Source organism: Pieris rapae, chromosome 11, assembly GCF_905147795.1.
Source record: "Pieris rapae chromosome 11, ilPieRapa1.1, whole genome shotgun sequence".
In the NCBI taxonomy this organism is placed as follows: Eukaryota; Metazoa; Arthropoda; class Insecta; order Lepidoptera; family Pieridae; genus Pieris; species Pieris rapae.
Window position 1 is genome coordinate 5,485,161 of NC_059519.1, and position 21,599 is coordinate 5,506,759.

The window sequence follows — 21,599 nt, forward strand, 5'->3', positions numbered from 1 at the left end:
GCCTATACTATGAAATTACTATTGTATTTTAGGAATTACTTTGAATCCTTGTGAATTGTTTTTGTACAATGGAAAGTGCATACAATAGCTTAAATATTTACCTTTTACCGACATTTAATTTAAATAAAAATGATATGGATATTGGTTGGCCGTGTTAACTCGTATCAGTCTCCTATATCCCATTAAAAAACAAGCAAATCAAGGTATATATTTCGTAGCCAACTAGCTTAATTAACCGTTTAATTAACAGTCAAACTGTTAGCTGGCGAATAGTGTAAACAAAATGGTGAATTGGGTGTCCAGAAACAGCTTTTGTATAATTTTACTTTCAGTTTAACCACGTATTATAATTAAGGCTCTCCCATAGGTCGAAAACGGTCTAGGAGAAGTGGTCCACTTATCGTGGTTAGTGGGAAGTCGTGCACATACCCTGGTGTCTCACTGCACGGAACCACTTGTGGCCGCGTTGCTGTCGGCCCTGCAACGATGCTCCGCTACTAGTGCCTTGCTGCTTCATGCAATCGCTGCTAGGTGTCAGCCTTGTTTACAGGTACTTAACACAAACAAGTCTTCATACCAATTAAGTGAAGGCCAGCGGTGAATCCCAAAGAAATATAAATTTATAAAATTCCATTATTGCCACGCCCAATACAAGAAGCAATAATCTATGTTATAGATAACTAATTTAAGGATTTAATCTGTGCGATGTCAAGTATCAAAGGTGTCCATGTCTGTTGTCCGCTTTCTTTTATAATAGTGTTGCGTCAGAGAAATGCAGGTATGGCTTATGCGGGGTAAAGGGAGTGCAATGGATATGTAACGTACCCATAAATATTTTTACGTTTCACGATATTTTGTTTGCTAAAGTGTAACCACTGGTTCAAATTGAGAAAATGTCAATGGATTTTTTATAGAGAATGGTTCCCCAATACCACCGAAAGTACTTTTTTAACGTTTTTTATAAGTAGTTATCTTAAATACTTTTAATTTCAGGGTGAATTTGCTTTGAATACGTATAAAGTGCTATCTTCATGTCATGAGAGTCAGTTAGGACCTTTGGTTTTCTTCATATGTAGAATCATTGGCAAGTTGGAGCCTTCCATTGGTGCAAGGTAATAACATATTTTTTTTATTCCCTCCATATTTAAGCTTATCATAAGACAATAGAGTAATTTGTGTAAATTGCTAAGTGTGTTATATCAACCAGGTATGAAGTATATTTGAAAATATATAGAACGGTAAAGGCAAAATTTTCAAAACTACCCTCGGTTTAACTTGATTTAAATTACTCTGTAAACATTTCCCTCCATATTTAAGCTTATCATAAGACAATAGAGTAATTTGTATAAATTGCTAAGTGTGTTATATCAACCAGGTATGAAGTATGTCTGAAAATTTAAACGGTAAAGGCAAAATTTTCAAAACTACCCTCGATTTAAATTACTCTGTAAACATTTCCCTGCATTTTAGATTCTCGCAGCTAGCGATAGAGAGATGCAAAGATTTACGAGATATGGGTGAAGATGGCGTGAAAAAACAGCTCAGCAAGGAAGATGTTCAAGTGGCCTTGGAACTTTTGCAGCGGGACCGGGCGCATCAAAGGTTCTTTAACTACCGAAATACATTAATTAACTACATAAATTGCAGAATTAGGTTTTCCTAGGAATTTATGTTTTCGCTGAATTGTATCGCAAATTAATAGTTGCTTATATGAATTCCGGCATAGATGTATTATTAAGTGTATTCAATGACCCAAGTCTAAGACATTTCTTCTCTTTTTAGGGCTAGATATTTTAATAATTAAAGAAAATAAGATTAGTTCTGATTTTGAAATTTTTAATAATAAGTATCAAGTGAATATAGTTTTGACTTATTAATTTTAAAATTAAATTATTGTAATTTACATTTATTTATTTATTTTCATAATTGTTTTCAGATACGCAAGTCTAGTCTCAGAGCTGAACGCTCTGGCATCAACTGTGTTTGATTTGTCACCTCTGGCATTAGCGCAAGAGCGTATAGTTAATCCTCAAACGATTCGTACTACGACAATCGATCAACAATGGCTGTTGTTGCAAGCTAAGACTGGGTAACTATAATTTATTTCGGATTAAAGTAAAAAATGCTTGTAATAAGAAAAATGAATGTAAGACAAAGTTATTAAAAAAAGGAGTGTCTGTACTTAACAGTTTATTCAAATCAGTTTTATCGCTAATATTTAAAATATATAGATATACTAATAAATTCTTAGTAAAAACTATCACCGTCTATATAAAAAAACCAAAATAATATTTATTCACACTGTTTAATTGTACTGTTATGAAACAGGTCTTCTAAATATAAAAATACTAGAATATACAACTTGAACATAGTTATCGATTTTCATGCCACCTAGAACGAATTTTACGATGTTGAATTTAGGTGTCGGTGTGCGCGCGCATTGTAAAAATTCACTCTCATCATTTTGCACGATCGCGCCAAAAGAAGTATAACTTCAAAGATCTTGTTCAGATGTAATGATTTAAGTTATATTTTAGGTGCTGTCAGCGTGAAAATTCTCTACCAAAAGTCTCTCGATACAATGATTTAGCGAACTTACTTTCGAAATTACCTCTGGAAGATCTCACAACTATTATGTCCTGTCCAGAGTTTGACAGAAAAATAATAAGTGTATGCTTCAAAGTCACATGTAATACCTTCGTTAGGGAATTTCTCAGCGCATTATCAGTAAACGAATTGAAAGAGACGGAACAAGAAACGATTAGGCAGCAAAGAGAGATGGCAAGAAGTAAAGAAGAAATGACCGCGTCCGTTGACAGTAATAAATTAAACGTTGTCAACATACACGTTTTCAAAAAGAGCGATAATAAAGAATCAAAATCCCAATTCTTTATTCCCATGACTTCGATTGACAATGAAGTTCAAGAGAGCTTCGGCAGTTTGACAATTACCGAAGAGGAATGCGAAATATCAGTGCCAGAGTTGCCGAAATTGTACATAGCCAGTGTATCTACATTGGACAAGTCGTTGGCAGACATTTTGAGACTCTTCCCAAAACAAAACCGACCGCTGAGCCAATCCGAGAATTTTAGCCTTAACAAAGAGCAGACAATAGACAGGTACACTCGGCGTTGTCATCAAGTGTTCCAAGACAAATTGTTTTACCAAGAGTTTATGACTATACAAACAATTCTTTCTGGTTACCTAAAGGCGTTAGACAAAATCATCGCCGTAATAGACGAAACGGACTGCGATCTGGTCGAAAAATGTATAGAGAATCTATTACCCAGTTCCTTAGCTCGTAACTTGGCCATTTTTAGCGTTGTATCTCTTCAGTATATGTCATTTTTGATAAGCAACAAAAAAGTAGTGGAAGCACCAGTGAACGCGGAAGTGTCGTTTCGCGCGAATTTACCCACAGACAATATTTGTGTAGACAATGTTTTAAGGGTGACCATAAAGAATGTTGCGAAAGCGTTGAACTTTGAGGAGATTTGGTGCGAACTGAACATTGACAGTAATTTAAACAGGGTACAGTCAGCTATATGCTGTTTATATGCGGTTGTGAAATATTTAGTTAAGGATCGAAAGCCGCTGATCTCAAAGTCCCATATACTTGGGGACGACGGCCCCAAAGCGGATATAATGATAACTGGGAACAAATTGATTACATTAATTGAATATTGGGAGGAGAATTTCTATGTGAAAATGGAAAAATTGGGAAAGTACGAGAAGGTGATAGAAAGTTTGATTATAAGGTTGGCTCGTTTTGAAGCTGTGAGTACTATGTCTCTAATACCGCCTATAGCGTGGGCGAGTGGAGAAGTGAAGACGCGAGGCCCACTTGAATTGCCCTTACGTGCGCTTCAGGATATGGATGTGTTGCAATCTTTCTTGTTCAGGTACTAGTCTCTCCTTACTTACATAAAATACATTTATTTATTCATTTATTCCACTACATTATTCTACCTTAACAGTTTTTTTTATTGATAAAGTTTGCCAACGCTCGGCACACTAATACATTGGTAAAAACAAACACAAAATACAATTTTTTAATGTGACAAGCACTTAGAGGCAAACATGACATTCATTTAGAGCACATACAAATATCAATCGAAACAATTATTAAACAAAACAAACATTACAAAAAAACTAAACAAAAATCGACTAGTTACTACTATAGTTACTACTAATTCAATAGAACTCCAAACATATATCATTTAAGTAGCATTTTTCAGCAATTAAAAAGTTATCCGAACTTCGATGATGTAAATCAAATTTTTTTTTATCTTTTATAGGGTAAACTTAATAGGTTGGTCCTCAAAGAAACAGTTTGAAGAGATTTGGGTTGGTTTAGTGGGGGCGTTACAAGGCAACGGGCCACATTGGGCGGTACGTGGCATTAGTCAGTTGTTGGTGACGGCCGCACCCTACGTACGAGGCAAGGGGATACTACATGTTCCAAGGGTCTATTTACCGTGGAACGATGGGTAAGACAAAACCTTGGATATTACATAGAAAATGTATTTGCATGAATTGAATATATAACCATACAACAGTGTTCTTCTGGTGGCTTCAGTGTGCGACTGTGCACCTGTGCACCTTCTATTTGCGCATTTAACATTCTCTCGTTCAGAGGAAACCGGCTTACATTAGACCCAAAAAGACTTTGGTTGTGTCAAACACAGGATCAGAAACACAGGACTGGCTGATCACCTACATATTAGATTGACAAATGATTTTGAAACGAATACAGAAATCTAAATCCCAAACTTAGCTGTTGCCTTATTGGTGTATATAAATTCGTGATCACTATAAGCAAGATAGCCTCAAAAATTATTGTAATTTGACGTGCATGTTAATGGCGTCTAATTTATAATGTATTGAATAATACAGTCTACCTTTGATGTAAGAATTCGTGGTATGATTTTGTTGTTCCATTCTTGACCCAATATAAAAAAATACAGAATTATAAAACCATCTCCCAATCCACATTTTTATAAATTTTAATTTCGTAGTATGCAAAGATTGCGAAACATCCTAGTCGGGACATCTGCGTACAGAATATTTGAGGACATAAATTTGGAACGCGTCCCACTACAACAAGACAACATTGCCGGGTACCAGTACGCACAGTTTAGTACCGAGTACCTTAAACTGGCTTCGGGTATGTTTCAACTATTATATGGAATTATTTTCTTTAGTTTTCGGCCAAATCAGTCGACACTATATAACACTTTAAGTACGTGGGTCAAGTTTTCTTCTTCCTCCACTTCCTTGTATTTACGTTTATTTCAAAGTGCTGTTTACGTTTACGTATAATTATTGTAACAGCCTTGCCATTTTTTAATGACTACGTGTTAACTGCACATCTTTCCGGGACGCAAAATTTTGGAACTGTTTTATATTTTCCTATTAAAATTATTGAAATTGCGAATTGTAATTATTAGAATACTCAAAATAAACTATTTCATGTAACTAAATATTTCTTTTAGATCTTGTAGACGAGGCCCACTACCGTGTACGTAGAGAAGTGAAACGCAAGCGGAAGTGTACGGAGATAGACGTAAACAGTTGCGTACAATTATTGATGGATGTCGCTACTGATATGCTTGAACCACAGGTAAATAAAAAACCTATTACAGGTTTACAGTTATGTCATTATGTATAATCAACTATATTTATTTGACTAAACATTTTGTCAGCGCCACCTGTATTTACGAGATTTATTTTCTTTTACTTGAAACTAGATTCAAACAAATTAAATTTGTAATTATTTTATGTATTAATTACTACGCATGTTAATTCTTTCAAAATGAATTTCAGTAAAATGTAATCAATAAGCTTAATATAAAAAAAGCCAAATACACAGTACATACCTATTTTCCCTTTCTTCTCTTTTTGCCCATTATTAATTATTATTACGTAATTGATACCACTCTTTAAGGCACCAACTGGTCTCGCAGCCCGTGTTGCCCTACTATCGGCTATTACGAATACCAGCTCAGTATTCAGTTCGGCCAATATATGGCGACGGGCTGGTACTCAACTAAGTGCCTTGCACGCCGCTCAATGGCCGCACGCTGCTTCAGCGGCCCTACACGCTTTAGCCCATTGCCTCCCCGTGCTGCATGCTGCAGCGCCAGGCGACACGAAACAGGAATTAACGGCAGTGCATGAGAAGTTGTTGAAGTCTCTATCGGCAAGTTATGCGCCGCTGCGACAAGCCGCGTTAAGGGGATGGTTGCTGCAATTGCCTTATGCGGCCGCTAGTGATACATTGCCAGGCAAGAATAGCATCTATACATATTTTATTGTTTTACGAATATAAAAAGCGTAAATTAAGTTAAGGTCTACATAATGTAAAGATTATTTTTTTTTACGAAGCGAAAGTTAGATTTAAAATAAATTACTATTTCATAAAAATTGGACATAAATACTTTGCTAGTATTAATTGTTTTATGTTTAAATAAAGACTAATAGACAAGTTTGAATTAAAACAAATATACAAACAAAATCTAAAACAATAAAACGTAAAAAAAATCAAATTTATATATCCCTAATGTGTATTTAAAAAAAATAACAAAACATAACTAATTTAGTCTTTATGTACATAAGTAGTATTTATTACAATCTGTTATTTTATAGATTTACGACAAGTTGTAGTACGTCAATTGGCTGACCCGTCCCGGATATCCGTTTACGAGCAGAGTCTATATTGGGCGGTGCTATTCTCTCTGGCGCCAGATCAAACCCTTTTAGCCGCTAATTTCTTGGCTGCAAACCCCCACCACTATTGTGCGGAACTCGTTGCAAGGGTAAGTCGCAACTTCTAATGTCTAAATGGGGTTTGAAATATTTAAGCTTATAAAGATACGATAACTCAAATATTGATGTTTATGACCCACGAGTAATATTTTTTTATTATAAATTGTATCTTCACAGAGACATAATTAAAATTACCTCTATCCTAATTAAATTTACTAATAAATATATTTGTTACGCGAAAATGTGACACTACTTACAGTTTGTATTAAGGACAGAGTATCTTCCTGCCGTCTTTGTGTTCTTTTTTACACTTATCACTGTCCAGCATTTAATTCTAACTTGCACTCTTTCACAAATTCAAACGGCTCAAAAAATATTTGTTTTGAATCTCTTTACGAGGCATTTGGTGTAAAAGAGTTCTATCTAGACCTCACTTGATTGTGGAGCCTTCGTTAATAAGCTCTAGCAATATAGTAAGTAATATTGTGGCAATGTCAGCTCCTAGCCTCTTTTAATTACGGGAACCCAGTTTTATATAAACTATTATCCAATGAATTATTTATAAAGTTTAAAGGTAAAATATTTAGATGCAATCTAAATTGAGTTACACAAAAAATGCCAATAAATATACCAATACTTCTTTAGTATTGATGTAACAGTAATAACATTCCAGGGTATCATATCTGTGTTACGAAGACAAGTGTTGCCAAAGGATATCAAGAAAACTCTCGTAGAAAAACTTTTAGAAAACATGAACAAGTTCTCTGAAGAACACGCAGTTCAAATACTTCTTGTTCATTTGTTTTCTGGTAAGTTTACGATTTCATAATTAGTTTAGTAGTTATAATATAGAATATATTGGAACTTTTTTTAAATTTAATAAACTGGTTTTGTTTAATTCTAGTTTCTCGTATACTCTACTTTCATTATTACTTACATTATTTCTTGCGTATATTTATAAGTCTCCTAAAAGTGGAAACGTTGTCTCCCAATTCTCACTCTGAAGACAAAACATTTAATTATAAAACTAATTGAGAAAATCTGCGTTTACATTTAACATATTGCATATTTCTCTTACATGACTATTGTAAAAATAAAAGTTAAATCTTGAAAATGCTTCCCACTCTATTGGTCCCGCCGTTTCATATTGAATTAGTTTTCTTACATACAATTATTGAATCTGGATGAAACAGTACCTAATATATAACAACGTTACATTCTTAATATGTTTATTTTACAGCGGATAGCAAACTCCTATCGTCAGGCCGTCGCGAAGTATCAGACATGGATCCTGACGTACTCATGAGCGCAATGGAACGTATAACGCGCTTATACGCATCCTTACGTCACGTTTCACGTCCCGACGTACAAAGTATATGTGGCAATGCATTGCGGCATTTATTAAGAGAAACTCTACCGCCTGCTGCGACACTAAGCCGAGTCTTAATAGAGCTTTTAGATACATGCAGAATGGCTGAGGCAATTGTGCCTGACCCTTTGAGTGATAGAGACGTCTGCGTGCGCGCAGCTATCGCTAACTGTGAGGTTGTTTTTGAGGTAAGAACATTTCGCTGCATTATTTATTAATTTTTTTAGTTGGACAGTTCTTTAACAGCTTATGGTAGGAAAGAATGTATTATAAATATTTTTTTAAGTTTATTTAATGGTTCCTATAAAATAGTAAATATTTAAATAAATATGTATATTCAAACCAATCAAAACATTCATAGAAATAAAATAGGAAGTATCTCTTTTATATTTCTCTGTCTCTTTCCCTCTCATTTTTTTCATAATGAAATTAAGTACGAAATCATTACGCCTTATTGTAAAATTAAAATTGAGTTAGTTCTTCACATCTTTCAGGTATTCCAAACATCACTTTCTCAATCTCAATTACCAGTTCTCAGCGGTTGGTTATTTGAGGCTTTAGGACAATTAGTCAGTGGGAGGGTCTCTCCTAAGCTCCTCCCACATGTGCTATTGCCACTTTTAGTCGCCGCTTCGCCCCTCCCACTTTTGAGGCATACGCAGTCTTTGGCACTACACGTGTTCCATAGTGGGTTCTATTCGCAAGTGAAACAAGATTTTGGGATATTCAGGTATTTAATATAGAGTTGTATGAAATCATTTATTTGTTAAGAAAGAGGTACAATTAGATAGATTAATTAAAAATATAATTGTGTGGAATTATATATATATATATATATATAATTTTAATTTATATTATATATATTTATATTTATTTATATCATATTAATTTTTATATATAATTGGTGTTACCCACGCTATAAAGGCAAGGTGCACGTCAGTGATCTGTTACTTCTAGTAAGATGATTAAATAGTTTAAAAGCCATGGCGTAACAACTTTTGCATACAATGCATGCAAAAATAGTCTACAGCTTACGAGAGGTCCAACGCCCATAATAGTCCTATTATATTTTTCTGCTTATAATACATTCACAAAATTCATTGTACGAAATTAGATCTTTTAATATCTCTGTCAAATTTTCAATAAATTTCCAATGTTAGTTAAGATTTTTGTTAAATTTTACCAATAGACATATTATTTTAATATAAGTCTATCAATGTCTCCGGAAATTAAAACTTTAAGACGGTATTAGACGAAATACATTTTATTTAGAAGCATGTTTTATTTGAATTTGATGTGAAACATCTATAGCCGCACGTAAAACCGATTTCTGGCGTGGCGACGCATACCGTGGCGACGCGTCGCCACACTATATGATATACAGTCTAAATGCAGTAGTAAATTTCACATTAAAAATATTTAATGAAAATAATGTTTATTCAACAAATAGACATCGTTATCTGGGAAAAAATCGTAATATTTTATTTGATCATTATGACATATTTAGTTCCTATCACAATCTGTTCTTTTCTGCTTATTACTTTTACAAAATAATGTCGATGTTTCACATCTGCCAGGCGTCCCGTGACGGCACCCTTTTTTTTGTATAAAATAGGATTCATACTGGAAGGCTCTTCTGATGTTAAGTGATACCTACTATATATATCTGATGTTATATATCTGATGTTAAGTGATACTGCACTGGACACTCAATGCCAGAAGGCTTGCGACTAATGCTATAAAAAAGTTAATTTTGCCTTCATAATAATATTTCAGCGACTTATTCAGAAGCACAAATACTATGTCATTCTCCGAGCGTCGGTTGCTTTGTCTAGTGGCTCTTCACTCACAGTTTACAGACCAACAGTTGCTCAGATTGCGAGAGTTGTGTGAAGATAACGAGTATTTGACTGATTTAAGACAATGCTTGCTAGATGTTACTAGCTAGTGGCAAGTGAAATAAGATATTAGAAAAGGTAACTATGATATTTACCCCATGTTCATAGAAAATATTGTTCTTTTTTTTTGAGATTAAAAAAAAATTGACATGCGGAAATGCGTAGATAATAAATAAATTTAGCATATTAAGGGTCTGTTTCACAATGTATGGATAAAGTACCAAATAGCTATGCAACACATAAATGATTTGGAAGATAAAAGTTCCGAACAAGAAACTTCGCGTTTCATGACGAATAGCGCTATCTGACAGACGCAACAAACACTAGTTTATCCTACCAATAAGAATTAAATTATTTAGAACTTATCCGGACATTGTGAAACAGACTTAATAATAATAAATTATATGCCATAGCATGAATATGCTACATTTTAGCTATAAGTTTTACTTAAGCATAATTTCTCTTCCATTTACTAAGTTTAACAATGTTTTCAGAGGCCACTACAAAAGAGCAAATGCGTTTAATGATTTTAGAACAACGTTCTAACGGCGAGCGCTATTGTGATGTATGTTATAGAATGCTTGGCTCGTAAGAATAATATAAGGTAGAGAAATCCATAAAAGAAAGAACTAACAAATGAGGTAATATAGTTACATTGAAAGGTTATCTAGGATGGTAGGATATCAAAAACCTTTGTTTCACGAAATATTAATATTTGCTTTGTAGACTAATATAATATTATACGAAATTTTATTCATAATGTTATGTGGTTAATATTTTAAAAAATAATTGGCAATAAAAGAACGTCATTTGTTGACAATTGACATGTGTCAGTAATCATAGACAAGAAATGTTGTCTGTGCACTACTATTAAAAATTGTATTCACAATTAACTCATGTGTTCATGCAGAACTAAATTTAGCTTATGTCACACCATATAGAAACAATAATTGGTATAGACTTGACTGTTTTATGTATGTTACATTTATAAATTATCTGTTAGATATATATAAGATAGATTCTTAAATTATTAGTGAAATGCACACACAAGACGTGCAAATGATCTGCCAAATTATTACTGTTTCTTACTCATACTATGGGATAACAAGAGACAGAAATATTCTGCATTTTGCGCTGATAACTTAGAAAAAATCTGCAACCAGTACAAATTGTTATGTCGGGAGTAGATTTTTGTGATTTGTGGCCGCTATATTAGTATGTACTGACATTTTTGTTGATGTTATTGCTTACAATTTAAAGTACCAATAGTTTTCAGTTATGTCGTGGTTAACCGCATTATTAGCTTTAGTGACGTCATTTACATCGTGAGATTACAGAAATTTAATAAATAAAAAATGTATGTCTTCACTTAGGTAATCTTGTATTTTGATCATTTACTTCACTTGGTCTTTTTTATTAACATTAATTAAATTCTAGTTTGAGTACGGGCGTATCCCAAAAAATAAGTTAGCCGAGTAAGATGCGCAGAAATCGTTATTCGATTCTTTCATACGTACAATACATGATTTTCCTCCACGGTATAAAATGCAGATTTTGGAGTGAAACGTACGTGCCGGGACTTGCGCACCTAACGACCTAATGGAAATAATGATTCATACAATCATATGGGGAACAGAGAAATTTAGATTTTCTACTTCACTTTCATTTACATTCCTTAATTCTAATCACTTAGTTATTAAGCTAATTGTGTTAACTTAACTAACTATTATAAGATTATATTATTAGTATTTTTAATTTATAGCCAAATCACTAGTAGTAAATACATAATATATTAAATGTAAATTTACCACCCTTTTGAATCGCATGAATAATAGACCATCTTTTATTTTAAAATATATTTTAATAATATTTCAATTTGTGGTCCAAATGTTATAACTACTTAGTGGTTTCCCTGTATTAAAAAGTCCGCTTAAATATAACAGCTTTAAAAGTAAATCAGGAATAGGGGAGTGTGACTTTTTAATTAAAGACGAAATCGTTGTACGTTCTACTCTGATTGATCAACATTTCTATTCTAATAGGCGTTGAAACGTGACGTCATGTATAACATGACCTCAGTTTGTCCTTGAACACAATCGTTAGTTTCATTCTAGATTTTCTCAGCTCCACACATTTACAACCTCACACCCACAGGTTTAAAATAAAAATTTGATTGTCTCTAAAATGTTTAAGGACGATCATTTTACGTGATAACATCATAAGAAAACTTTGCATGTCATTTTACAAATGCATTGGTTACAATCATTTTCTTTGGCGCCGTCTGCCTTGATTCTAGTCGGATTGCGTTCGTCTTTTAGATGGTGTGCGCTTTCTTTTCTCTTTTCCCTTATTTAAATTTATTTCCTTTATTATGAGTCGATCAAATCGATTGAGGGCTAGATTTCCTTTATTTCTTTCTTCTTGTTGTAGGGATTTTAATTATTTTCTTTTCTGCAGTACTTCTTTGGGGTAGTCTTCAGACACGTATATGTTTGTAGGGAATCTTTTGTTGTTTTTTAAGATTTCAATTTTTCTCCATGCTAGAGTAAACTTTATGAGAATAACGCAGGCCGCGTTTCTGGTCGACTTTAGAGCAAAGTCTAAGCGCTTCACTTATTTCCCATTTATCAAAGTTGTCCAGCGTGCAATCTTTAACCACCTCATTAAGAACTTCAGGACCAGTAGGAGTTCTGCATTATTTATTTCATTTTCCTCTACTCAGTGCAGAGATAAACATTTTTTCTGACTTATCTCTTCAGATTTTGCACCTTATATTATCTATCTCAATCTCTTGTTCCGCGCTTTTGCTTGCACGCTCAGCTCAGGCAGAATGTATTTTCCACTTTTCGCGTAGATTTTTGGCGACTAATTCCTGCAAATGTTTTTACACGACAATTGTTGTGTTTTTAGCACTGATGCACTTATTTTTATCACTTTTATTATATAAAATCCAGGAGTCCGGAAGCCGAATCCGAAACTTCTTTATGACCTTATTTTTTTGTGGTGATAACTCATACCAATTTGTAACATATCTATACTAGATATTTGTATCTTGAGAACGGGCTAGAGCCTCTCGACCTAATTCTACGTTATATTGGGTCCTCAAATGCTTTATTTTCTTTGTTATGTCGAAAACCGATATTCTAAATACATTTGCAATCGAACGAAGCTCTTGTTTGCAATTTTGTTTCTCGCGACCTGATTCACCAATCCGACTAATTTCAAGATTTTCTTGCGAGACCATTGCACATCAAAACTTCCAAACCCAAATTCTGCGGCAAGATTGTCAGACATGTCAGAGACAGAGGTAACGCGGGTGGCGCGGGCAGCGGGTCCCAACTCGCCCATAAATATTATGACAATAGTTCCGTTGTAGTAGAGTAGTTGTCGCCCGGGCCCGGCGGGAGACGCCAACCCTCCAAGTTAATAATGTCCCTTTTAGGAAAGGGAAGATTTCGACACTCCCCTGCTGCTTAACCACTTGGTCACATATCTGCCTGATTGCGTGGATGTAGGATGTAGGGGGTCCCACAAAAAAAATAAGTTTCACTTCAAAAAAAAATTAATTGTTTTTATGTTACCTTCGCGTGACGTCGTTAATCAAATCTTAATGTTCAAAATTGCTACATGTAAGTCTTAAGTAGCTGTTATTTCTAAGGGAACTTACTGTGTGCGAACTTTGTAGTCGTACTTAGGTGTCAAGACGCTAAGGAGAAAGCGTAAGAAGGCATCGGAGGGAAAAGTTTACTTCGTTTACCTCACCACTTCATTTCTATACGCTTATCTAGCAAGTCAAAATATTTAATGCGCGTGTTACTGATAGAAGAATTTAGATGCTATGTCTAATGAGCTAAGCAAAAGTTGCAAAACTTGAATTTACATTTTTTTGTAGAATGCAGGTAATTTATTAAAAAGAATCTTGTATTGTTAAATTAATAGTAGCACTGTGTGATGTAAAGTGTATTTTATTAAATTATATTTGTAATGCTTCTGCAATAAATTATTTAAATATTTGTGAATTTTATTTATCAATTGTGCAATGTGTGTTATGTGTAATAAAGTTTTTCTTTCTTTTTTTATTCTCAACTAGCGAACCCGACATACGTTGTCCTGTACACACACCTTACCAAATTTGACGCTTAAAACATCTAATTGTAAATAATCTCAACTATTCCCGAATTCACTTGAATATTCATCAAAATCGGTTCAAAATCCAAATGGGTGCAATAGATATAACATTTCGGCCTTGTGGGGGACGATTCGATCGTCTTGGTCATGGAATTTCTAATAATAATGTCGGCACGATAAGCTCGAATCAAAATATCTGAACATATCAGCTTCAAAACTTTTAGAATCGTCGTCATTTCGTTGTTCATTAGTCAAATATTCAATCAAAAATTAACCATAGATAACATAAAGTTTAGCTGTCAGGTGCGCTTTGTTATAGCATTTTTAACAAATGAACGGCGAGCCTAATACATTTTTCCTTTTTCTGTTTGTTTTGTATTGTTATACCTCGTATTATTTCACATCCAATGGAAACAGGGGTAAAAATGTCCGTTTCCTAGTTCTAAGCTCCTCCCCACAAATTTTCATTCAAATCGGTTTTGAGTCATAAATAGTGTAACTAACACGACTTTATTTTAAATATATAGAGGTGACCAGTTATTTTGTTACGTACAAATTGCTATACGTATTAATGATAATAGTACCTATGCATAGGTAGTTCCTGATATACTTTACCATCATGCAAAAAACGAATACTTAAGATAGACATTTCTGCATCTGTGTCATATAGGGTTGAAGGTGAAACCAGCGCAATCTCGGTAAAGTTTAATTCGGCAGAGCAAGGTTAGTAGTTTTATAATTAAAATATTAATATTGCTTTTTTCAAATAAATAAGTAAAGAAGCGATGTCTCTGTTCTGAATTTATCAATTAAGTACTGATCATATCAGAGCGATACCATATACCTCTCATTTATTTAAGATTTACAAACAAAAAACTACGAAGAATGCTTTGATGGGCTCAATATAAAAATCGCCCGTATCTAATAACATACCTTAACTATAATTGTAATACATGACTCAATATACAGTTAATAAATTATCGCGTAATTATCAGATAATTACTCTATCGATATGAATTCTATCAGTGAGATAGCGGACATGGCTGAAACACGCCGTGGTTACATATTTGGTGCATTCCTGTCAGGAGTTTTGTGTGTTCTATTAATTGTTGTGGCACTCGCCAGCGAAGGATGGGTATGTGACATCTAATTCCTTGGAACGAAGAATGCTTATACCGTTGCGTATGTTTTTCCTTTACCCAAAACCGCTCGCCATCCAGGTACCTACTCCGATGGTAGGGATGATCTGTCATTCGCCTTTGGTCCATGCCCAACGTTTTTATAATTTTAACCATGAACTAACTACTAGTAATATTATTATACAAAATTTTAGTAGAGTAACATTTAGAGTAATCATCATCATAATAGATTTACTATCTATTATGTATAATTATTTATATATAATATTATGTATAATTATTGTCTAAGAAGTTCTTTGATACCATTCAAACTGTGTACTCATTATATTACTGACTTTAAATAACATAACTTTTGGTAGGCTGCAATAAAAAAAAGTTAAATAAAAGCTGATTACAAAAAATAATAATCGTTATTGGGCCATAAAAAATGCGCAACATGCCAATATTTTAACAAACTCGGACACTTTGATATAAAACAAACATTAAATTCAGCAGAAAATAAAAACAGGAGCATAAAATAGATTCGGTCACGTAGTCGCTTTAAATTTGTGTAGAAATAAACTGGGGTTTTAGGGACGTGATTCGATTGCCTACACCTTTTTGTATTTAGCGTGGATATTTATTGGAATAACAATATAATGGATTTTAATTATCTAACTAATTATTGTCTGCGTGAATTTGCGTGTGGAATGGCTTATTTAATATTATGTACAGGTTTTGGTAACATGTATTTGCTATTGTCTTTTGATTGCAAGTAGCTTCAACATACAGGCGTTGTAATGTATGAAACGGATTAAGTATTTTATATTATGAAATATAACGTAACTAATGCTTACATCTATAAGATTTGTCTGTTTAAATTATTTTATTTCTTATCTGTTATAGCCTTTTTTGTCCTAAATTATGTAGTTTTCAAACGTACCTTGAGGATTCGTTTAATATAGGATGAATTTTCAGACAACTGGACGCAGGTGGAAGGACACTTGCTATTCATAACCTGTTGCCCGTCCACTCCAATCACGTTTTACATGAAACTACATCCCAAAAGAAATATATTTTGCTTTGATATGTGTTTTTATGAGCAGCGGTGCCTCAATGGTAACACGGATTAGGTACATAATATGAACCGATACAGTAAACGACAAAATGTTTATTAAAACTTAGTAACAGTAGTTATCAGTCTGTATAAAGTTAGTTTATTTCATAGTTTGGATACATATTTTATATCTTCGATATCGTACATTTCTAATTTAAAACAATCAAAACATCGTGTATTTTATTGTTCTAAATAAATTCAAGCATCTTTAAGGATCTAATTAATAAAAGTCGATTTAATTTGCCATTTATCCTTTGTCCGTCTGTTGAGACGTATAAGGGAACAATAGTCTTTAGGGATTAGGGAACTTCAATCTCTTAATAACAATAGAGACTAAAGTTTTATAGATTGAAATCGATTTATTCCCATGAAAGGGGCAGACTTCTTTCAATTATATTATTGCTAGCTGATTTTTACGACGTTTGCTTTCTCTAGAGTTACTTTTTATTTCCCTCTCTGTCTCTATACGAGGTTTTTTAATAATGATGAAATTAATAGCTGGTCAGAACCTTCCGAGTAACAAACTCTTAATTATTATATACTATATGGGCCTCAGTAAAAGGCTAATTTAAAGCTTATTTATTAAATTATATGTAATCTTACAGCTTATATACATATTATAAAACAAAACACTAAGACAATACAGAAAGCCAAAACAGATAACATAGATAAACAATACATAGAAAACAAGTAAGTACATTAATAGACGATGATACATTAAACAACTAAAGAAACTGAAATTTTACAATTGAATCAACTAATAATACTTAAAATTTCAAATTACTACTTAAACAAAATCAGTCTTCCCGCTTCTTCAACATCTTTGAGGTTGAGAAGATCAATATCCTGATAATTGGTGTTGTAGTTCGATAAAACCCGAAACATTGGCGAATTATGCAGGTAATTCGCGAATGTTTTAACATCAACAATTTTGTGTATCTTGTCGCATGAAGAGGAGCGATTTTAAAAGAAATTGACGATAGCAAACAAGGGCTATCTATCCGTCCATTAAGAATAGCGTGTAGCTTATATTCCGATTTACCAAATTATTTGACGATCTTCTAATACGATTTAAATTATCAATATAAGTTCTAGAAAATAGAAAAAAATAATATTATTTTATTTCTAAAACAACAAATAAAATAATACGTTTCTATTTTTGGCAGGTGGTTTCAAGTGCAAGTACTACCGACCAGTACAAAGACAGTACAGTACAATACGGTCTGTTCCAAGGGGAGTTGGTTCTGAATCTGCTAGTGACACCTTCATACAACAAGCTCTATAGTTGGTACATTTCTTTGTATTGCCTTTCGATTATTTATTGTTTGTTATTTGGAAAAAATACAGCAATACTACTTATAGAGTATAAATTATGTATAGTTGTGTAGCAAAGAAATTGCAAAATATTTTGATTCTGTCAAGTGTCTCCTGACTTCATTTAACATTAAATTGTAGCTTTGTTAAGGACATATATTGTGACTATTACCCTCCTTAGAATCTCGATCACAACGACGACATTAGTGTGATCGACTTGTACCAATTGAGTTAAGCTTAACGAATATACTTTTAAGAGCTGTCTTTTTAGAAGATCCGACATAGAAAATCCAAATTTCTCCGTATTCACATAATATTGGGTTTCAGTGACATGTGTATCTGACGTGAACGCTTGCGCAGTTAGTTGCAAGACCGAGGCCAAAGCAAGAGAAGAAGAAGTTAGTATAGTCCAGTTTTCGTGTTTTGATTCCTCTGGTATAAAGTTTAATCTGTATACCATTTATCCCATATTATTTTCTTTAAATATAGTTTCTGTGCACTTTCTACGGAAATCTCAGAGTTAAATATAAGGAAAAAAATTTAGCGTTTAATAACGTGGTAAATTAATTATATATTTTTCCATTAAAAACTGAAACATACATTTTCTTAATTTTATGATTCAGACAAATTTAATAAAGGTAAATAATAATAACGTAATTTTTTTATTTATTTCTTTTCATGACAGGTACGCGCTCTTTCCAAAGGCTACAGACCGAACCAGGCATGTGTGTCGGTAACCACTGTCGATACAAGCAATCCACGTACGTATTAAGATGTCTCTTTTTCATGAGGATATGCTACGTCGCTCAGTATTTTTTATGCAAAGCGTTCAGCGTTTTATGCTTACAGAGGCAGCAAATGGCTTCGCTGAAAATCGAACCCAGATGTTTCGAATTAAACGTATATTAAGCGTTTTACCGCTTGAAAAACTAATTAAAAAAGTAATTTCTGACAAATGAATGAAGTAACATCAAGGGTCTGTTTCACAATGTCTGGATAAGTTCTGAATAAGCTATTTTTTACTTATTGGTAACTGGATAAACAGTATTTTTGCGACGACTGTCAGATAGCGCTATTTGTCATGAAACGCGAAGTATCTTATTCGGAACTTTTATCTTTCGAATAATTTATGTGTTGCATAGCTATTTGTTACTTTATCCATACACTGTGAAAAAGGCCCTTAGTGTAAAAATATGTTTTATACCATACTTTTAACCTTCAATTTCAGTTGAGACCCCACCAGTAATAGCGTACAGTTTGTACATAAGTCTGGTCACGTTGTTGATCGCGCATGTAGCCGTGGCTTTATGCGCGGCAGGACTCGCTATTCTCAATGCGACCAAGAATCCTACGGAACCTATATTTGGGTTGCCAGGTACATTCACTTTTTATTAACACAAAACAATAATAAAACTGCCCCATACTGTGACTGCGTTAATTTGGACATGTTATATATCCTTAGTACACCCTATAAACTTCTTCGATAAATAGTCTAGCGAAAACAAAAAAAAAAGAATGTTTCAATTTTAAGCTGTAGGTTTTAGATATACTTTTTATATTTTATTTTATGGCTATATGTTACGATATATTACGAATAATACTAAATATCTTGTCATTGATTTTTATTTTTTTAAAGGAAATTAAAACTATAAAGGATATGTGCTAAACTGTTTTTCTGGGAAATTAATCGAATAGCTGATTACGACTTTACTGATTATTACTTCGCCGAAGAAACGTTAAATTACTTTATCAACTTGAAAATACAGCAATCAGCAATTTTCTTAACTCCATCAGTTTAGCTACGCAGCTATTTACAAACTCAATTTCAGATAAGTTCTGTTCACCAATGAAATATCCCCAATCGAGCTTATTATAATTTTATTTTTTATGATTTTAGTGATTTGGAGATGGTCAAACCTTATCTTTAATATTATATTTGCAGGATGTTTATGGAGCAATGTGGCAGCGGCTGTTGTCGGTGTGACTTTCCTACTGTTCTTTGGCGTATACTGGGCAGTGTCTGGTTGGAATGACCACCTTGCCTTCTCTTATACAGCCCTGGGCTTGTTGAGGCCCTCACCACACCTTGGCTTCTCATATTGGTACTATATATTTTTGAATTCAGGAATTAATTTGTTTAATACTACTTAACTTTACTTGTTCAAATAGAAATTATTGGCGTTGAGTATTGTCTCTGATGTGTACGTAAAATTTATAACAAAAATTGAAGTTATACTCTTTGATTTTGTTCTTTTATAAATCGAATTAAGGATTCATAGTAGAATGTTTTTTTTGTAACGTTGCTATACCTGCAAGGGATGAATACAATGCAGTTTTACTACGTGTTCTGTTTCCGACTAAAATCTCCCGCCTTTAGTGTAATTAAGATTTAATATTTATGTGAATATTAATATTCTAACTAGCTTATCCCTTTGTTTCCTTTCGATATGTATCTATATTTCTTCTCGCGTGTAGTTCTTTTACTTGAAACTGGCATACAGTTATAACTATTGTCATAAAATTAAAAAAAAAAACGACACACATGACACGAACAATATTGTTCTCTCTTCGTACTTTTCATCTATAATAAATTACCCAACAGGCTGATACTCGGGTCCTGTCTCTGCTCTTTGGGAAATGTAGCCCTTCTCTGGACGCGCAGTTACTTGCTTGAGCGAGATCCACCACCACCTACCATTAAGCTTGAGAACCATTCAGATGGAACTGTCTTCCTTTACTGATGCGTTAAAAATAAAAGCAATTACAATCTACAGGAATAACACTTTTTGTTAATTTTTAAATGACATCCATTTTCCTCCTTAGATGGACATCTTTGAAATAACACATTTAAATCGATTTACTATTTCACATTATTAACTTATTATTATTCGTAGAGAAAATTGTATTTTATTTTGAACTATGTTAAAGTTATGTAAGTAAAAGACCACTTCATTATTATAATAGTTAATCTAATCGCGCTTTGTATTGATTTACGAATGTCACATTCTTTTGTGATTTTGTTGTTGTGATCCCTGATATTTAAATTTAAATAAAATCATGAGTTTAAAGTTTTAATTGAAATACAATTTAAGATTACACAAGGAGCGACAAGTAACAATATCAATTTTATTATAATATTGTACGGACATAGCACACATTCGTAATTCAAAAAAATAAATCGCATATATCTGCTGCGATTTCCTAATAAATTTTAAGATGTGCAATTTTAAACCCTTTTTTATAATTATCTTACATATACAGTTCAACAACGATCAAATTTATTATGTAATAGATTATGATGTTTTAAGAATTTGTAAATTAATTAGGAAATTTTAATCATGAAAACTATTATTTAAACTTCAAAATTACTATGAGCAGGAAATAGTTTTATAATGAAATCTATTAGCATTTATTTAAATAACCATGTGTATTTTTATTTCGTTTTATTAATAAATTAGCGTAATGTTTACACTACAATTAATTATTGCATACTATATAAAGAGTTAAAAATAAAATAACACAGTTTTCGACCTTAACTTCCTCTTAAGGACCATGTAATATGTATTTATTTTAGGTAAACAATGTAAATATATTTAAGTTTTTAAATAAATTGGGTTTTATTTCAATTTTCATTAAAAAATAATCGTTCAAATATACAGACAATACCTCGTGATTTAAGTACAAAAGTACCCGATTTAGCTCAAAGAGAGCTCATTCACTGAGCTACTCATTGAAGTAATTGAAATTTTCTCTAAAATGAACCGAATAAAAACACGAGACCTAAGCTTTGTGCCCAACAGCGTGCTATGTATATTTATCTCTTGCTACTTCTAAGATAGAAAAACACAAAATTGAAACAAATCTCCCGTTCCATCCAAGTAAAATTA

At 33.0% G+C, this 21,599-nt stretch overlaps 2 protein-coding genes across 2 annotated transcripts in view; both read left to right on the forward strand.

Moving 5' to 3' along the window:
* The window catches only part of LOC110998919 (huntingtin), a 31,037-nt gene extending 17,698 nt beyond the window's left edge, over positions 1-13,339 (forward strand). The window contains exons 28-42 of the mRNA XM_045630210.1: positions 368-550; positions 994-1,112; positions 1,471-1,602; positions 1,937-2,089; positions 2,538-3,902; positions 4,299-4,490; positions 5,019-5,167; positions 5,496-5,623; positions 5,948-6,287; positions 6,649-6,818; positions 7,442-7,577; positions 8,009-8,325; positions 8,632-8,867; positions 9,914-10,113; positions 10,530-13,339. Coding sequence (XP_045486166.1) covers positions 368-550; positions 994-1,112; positions 1,471-1,602; positions 1,937-2,089; positions 2,538-3,902; positions 4,299-4,490; positions 5,019-5,167; positions 5,496-5,623; positions 5,948-6,287; positions 6,649-6,818; positions 7,442-7,577; positions 8,009-8,325; positions 8,632-8,867; positions 9,914-10,085 — 3,792 coding nt within the window. The 3' untranslated portion in view covers positions 10,086-10,113; positions 10,530-13,339. The remainder of the gene's footprint in view (positions 1-367; positions 551-993; positions 1,113-1,470; positions 1,603-1,936; positions 2,090-2,537; positions 3,903-4,298; positions 4,491-5,018; positions 5,168-5,495; positions 5,624-5,947; positions 6,288-6,648; positions 6,819-7,441; positions 7,578-8,008; positions 8,326-8,631; positions 8,868-9,913; positions 10,114-10,529) is intronic.
* A 1,846-nt stretch (positions 13,340-15,185) lies between these two features.
* LOC110998926 lies at positions 15,186-21,016 on the forward strand. Its single transcript, XM_022267738.2, has 7 exons — positions 15,186-15,298; positions 17,565-17,682; positions 18,040-18,110; positions 18,398-18,473; positions 18,941-19,087; positions 19,655-19,814; positions 20,315-21,016. Exons 1-7 carry the CDS (start codon positions 15,203-15,205, stop codon positions 20,451-20,453), a joined length of 807 nt encoding a protein of 268 aa, XP_022123430.1. The 5' UTR covers positions 15,186-15,202; the 3' UTR covers positions 20,454-21,016.
* Positions 21,017-21,599: the final 583 nt, after the last annotated feature.

Excerpts from the sequence above, each read along its gene's own strand:
- LOC110998926 (XM_022267738.2), top strand. The coding sequence starts at position 15,203 with ATGGCTGAAACACGCCGTGGTTACATATTTGGTGCATTCCTGTCAGGA. Across the intron at positions 15,299-17,564 it reads CACTCGCCAGCGAAGGATGG|GTGGTTTCAAGTGCAAGTAC; the intron begins GTATGTGACATC and ends TATTTTTGGCAG. Across the intron at positions 19,815-20,314 it reads CACCTTGGCTTCTCATATTG|GCTGATACTCGGGTCCTGTC; the intron begins GTACTATATATT and ends ATTACCCAACAG.